General features: G+C 39.1%; 1 protein-coding gene across 1 annotated transcript; it reads right to left on the bottom strand.

Annotated features, from left to right (window-relative positions):
- Positions 1-1,563: 1,563 nt before the first annotated feature.
- On the bottom strand, positions 1,564-3,392 carry LOC143556805 (uncharacterized). Its single transcript, XM_077046045.1, has 5 exons — positions 3,283-3,392; positions 3,089-3,191; positions 2,233-2,474; positions 1,981-2,152; positions 1,564-1,746 (listed from the first exon to the last, which is right to left on the bottom strand). Exons 1-5 carry the CDS (start codon positions 3,390-3,392, stop codon positions 1,564-1,566), a joined length of 810 nt encoding a protein of 269 aa, XP_076902160.1.
- Positions 3,393-4,285: the final 893 nt, after the last annotated feature.

Here is a 4,285-nt window from a genome sequence, read left to right as displayed (position 1 = left end):
CTTGGCATCAGAGTAACCTTAACCATCTTCCCAGAAGTTTGAAAAAACTGAGAAAGAGAATTAGTTCTAGCTTAATGCACGGATGGCGCCAATGAAGAAACACTAAATGACCCCGGCAGATTATGGATAATCTGGGGGTGAAGTAGATGTTTCCCACGAGGGTTAGGTCCGGCAAAGATGGTTATTCTTCTCGACCTGCAAAACAGACACCGTGAGCTCGTCACTGAGAAGGGGGGGGGGGTCCTCCTTATGACCACCCTCCGGCGTGAGAATCAGACTAGATTGCACTGAATATAAATGTATATTGAGAGAAATAGCTAGAGAGAAGATAAGATAATATGAGATGATAATACCGTTCCAAGGTGTTGGAGTATTTATAGCCGAAGGTAGGTTTCCAAGCAGGTACGGCCAGCTGTATAATATTCCTTTTCCACCAACTACGGGCTATGTTCGTGCCACGATGGGAGTTGGTGGGTAGGCAGCGGCTGATAGTGACATTTTGTACTGGAGCGTGCTGCTCCTCGTACTATTGTCGGTGAGCTGTCACCCTGTGATTGGTTCATGGGTTGCTTTTGCCAGATCCTGTCTATTTGTCCATACCTTGGTAGGTATAGTACAAAAGATCTTCTAGAAGCGTACGGACTGGCTCTTTTGGGCGGGAATATTCCCGCCCTGCTCATTCCTTCTTCAGGTGACATTACTGAAGTATAAGAGTTAGTGCCTTATGCGTGTAGCCTTACTGTTAGTGCGGGTAGCCTTCCTTCTTGGCTTGTATCTGCAGCTGCGGGAACAGGCAGGGTACTGTACCAAGGGAGGCTTTCCTGCGGGAACAGCTGGCTTACTGCGTGTAAGGCCTTCATCTCTCTGAGCATGGTGGGTCCTGCGGATCCAGTTGGTCTTTGCGCAGACGTACCTCTTCAAGGTGAGTCTTGCGGGTCCAACTGGGCTTTGCGGGGACCTACCTCTTCAAGTCCCCCCGGTCCGTTGTTCTTCTCATGAATTGTTAATAAGTGAGGTGAACTTTTGGACTTTAAGGAAGGGGTTTTCGTTTTTTAAGGTTCTCCGTGAGGATTCTTCCCGCAGTTTTCCTAATGTCACTTGCAGAAAATTCCCGACTTTTTCTGCCTGATCTTTGGGCATGATGCGGGTAGGTGCGTAACCTCTCCGCCAGTCGGGAGCGTTGAGTTTCACTTGTGTAGATTCTCCATGGGGTATTGGTAGTTTTAGACATAGTGATCAGTTATGTTAAACAACCAATTCCACCTTGAAGCTTCAAACAATCTAGTTCTCAACGTTCCCTTGAGCTCATATACAATTATTTTAATCCAAATTAACCCACTTCTTGAAGAACATGCCTTTGTTATGTTTTTTTAACAACCAAGAACACACGACAAACTACACTGAAGCAAATGATGCAATAACAATGTGTTGATTAATGTTATCATGTGTTACATCAACAAGTAAAATTTTGTGATTTAGCTAAAAATAAAACAGGTCAAACTACACATTTTGACCCGTTATCCAGCTTATCAACCCGACAACTTTACCACCTTTAGTTAAGAGTCATGGTTGAACTTGGGCGTTTGATGGAAAAAGGGAACATAGTTCTTCAACTGTTTTTATAACAAACATTGGATTGGATAGATGAAAACCCAGTTTGTAAAGATCATCATCAAAGTGACTCTGTTTGAGCGTCTTCTTGTAATTTTCAGTTGCATTTCTCGGGTGACCCCTTGCAACAGCAATCTACATTGTCCCACACAAAGAGTAAGTTAGACAACATTCGAGCATACACAATTACACATGATACCCTATAATAGAACATTATGCATTGCTAATTTTATCAAGTATGAGTTTTACACACGTCTAAAGAAATGAATCGCAACATGTAACACTAGCATAAAAAACCAGTTGTTCAGTAGCTAAATCCCTAAAATACCCTCGTACTAGTCGATTTTCAATTCCTTAAAAGTAACTAACCCGATGTCTTCCTTGAAGTTCAAAAAGCCAAAAATTCCAGTCATTTAGCGCAACTCCATCGACTTTAACATATATATCGGTCCAGTCTTTGTGAATAAATTCCACATTATCTAATTTATACCCGACTCCCGTGCCCAAGGCCTTGACAAATGCTTCCTTTAAACACCAATACCTGTTATTTGACCCGTTAAAGAAAAATATAACCCAAATGAGTCATAAGAACAAGAGGGATTGAAATGTAATCAAATTCACCTGAAAAACGTGTCCAAAACATCGTCATCAGAACCAGCATTAACGATCGTTTCCCACTCTGAACTTGAAAAGTATGATGAGAAATTTTTAATGAAGTCTGAAACGGTTTCTTTCCCAGGAATGAAGCAAGAGACAATGTCCAAACCCACGAGGCAAATCGGTTCAGAAGCTATTGCCACATAGTCGCCATGATGGGAAACATTGAAGTTGAAATTTGGGAATTTCACATTCTGATGTCTTTCCTATGCAACCACTTGATCATAAAAACGGCGATCAGAACTTAAAACAAGAATCTTTTGATCAATAATAAAACTTTCATGTATGTTTGTCTAAATTAGTTCATTATAAGCATTAAAAACTACAATTCATAATTGACTTTATGATAGTGTGATATTCAGCTAATATAAATATTGTTAACTTGCATTCTTACATTATGCCCGTTTATACAAGCATGATATGTTATCGCAGTTTAATCATCATCTAGCTCTTATAAATTGCGTAACCGGTGATTGGTTAAGCACGTAACGCACGTCCAATGCCATGTAATGCGTCACAGCGGTGTCGGTCACGTGTTTGACGTGAAACCCGTTCTGACTCAATCATTTTAGAAGAATATTTGGAATCCTTTAAATGAAGGATTTTTAGTCAAATTATTTGAATTTTCTTTAGTTATGATTTTTGGCAAAATGTTTAAACACTATTATGAATCAAAGCCGTTCTGAACCGTAACCCGAACCCGCCTGACCAGTCTTGTTTGCCAGGCCTACTAAACAATCAAACAAAACAGCCCTAATTATTTTAGAGATGAATAGATGATCAGAAACCCTAAAACTAATCGACTCAGTTGAATGAATACCAGGTAAGGCTGTTGCAGTATGCACTCGTACATCAACTTATTAATATTCCAATTCATCAAATCGTCAACAAGTGCCCTCTTTCGGTCTTCACTTTTCACAAACCTAAATTCATTAATTAATTAATTCATCAATTAATAATCACGCTAGCTACTAATAATAATAATAATTATAAGAGTATTATTAAGTTACCTACCTGGTGATAGAAGAAGAGTGATGTTGGTGTTGAGGAAGAAGAGACATTTCGTGAGGGGATGGGTCCCACTCTGATACGTTGACTATCCATCTCTGCACGCACTCTTCCATCTCTGTTTTCGATGACGACTGGGGTTGTTTGGTACCACTTGTACTGCCCGCCAAATATTGTTGGGTTTGTTCGGTAACAATATTGTTGGGTTTGGCACATCAGTTTTATTTCAAACCGTTAAATCGGCATGCAATATCAGATTTTAAAATAATTTTATTTCTTTTCAAGTGTTATCATTCATCCTTATTTTAGACCGTCATCTCATCACATACTTTTCTCATTCCCATTCCCAAGATAGTCCTTTAGGAGAGAGAAATTAAAATAACTCTAAATTTCAACATATTCTCAAAATAGCCCATTTAATTTGGACTGAGTAGACGAGATCTGAAAAAATCCTCCGGCCAATAAAATTTAGACAAGTGTCAAAATCCGACGAGATTTTTAAAAATATTGGGGGACTAGTCCATATTTCCTATTAAAAGTTCTTGAAATTAAACAGTCTTGTCAGACGATCTTTTAATATTTCCTAACGGGTCTACACAACTTCCAAAAACATGGGAAAATGTGACTTCAAATTCAGTCTTTCAAGACGCATTTAGGGTGAATTTGTACTAAGGAGACAAGTTTGTAGTTTATTTCTTATGTGTTTAAATTTAGTCTAGATCTTCAAAATTTATTTATATTCCGTCTATACCGACAATATAGTATGAGATTCCGTCTTTTCCGACATGATCATCCAAAGAATATACATGAGTTATCTTCATCATCTTCCACTTCATACCACCCTAAACCATCCTCTCATACCACTCTAAACCTTATCTTCCATGGATTTTGATAATGTTGTTTGTTATGGTGGTAATCGGCAAACCGGTAACGGAAGGTATGACAATATAGTATGAGATTCCGTCGAGATTATGTTGCCGTCATAATAGGATCCAACGAACCCGGGACC

This window comes from Bidens hawaiensis, unplaced genomic scaffold, assembly GCF_021521415.1.
Source record: "Bidens hawaiensis isolate Kalapana, Puna unplaced genomic scaffold, B.hawaiensis_p1.1 tig00018745_1, whole genome shotgun sequence".
NCBI lineage: Eukaryota > Viridiplantae > Streptophyta > Magnoliopsida > Asterales > Asteraceae > Bidens > Bidens hawaiensis.
Note: the sequence above shows the minus strand (reverse complement) of the source record. Positions and strands in the feature narration are given on the sequence as shown.

Coding starts and splice junctions, on each gene's coding strand:
- LOC143556805 (XM_077046045.1), bottom strand. CDS start 3,392: ATGGAAGAGTGCGTGCAGAGATGGATAGTCAACGTATCAGAGTGGGAC. Junction 3,192..3,282: donor CACTCTTCTTCTATCACCAG/GTAGGTAACTTA, acceptor TAATGAATTTAG/GTTTGTGAAAAGTGAAGACC. Junction 1,747..1,980: donor AACTTCAAGGAAGACATCGG/GTTAGTTACTTT, acceptor GGGACAATGTAG/ATTGCTGTTGCAAGGGGTCA.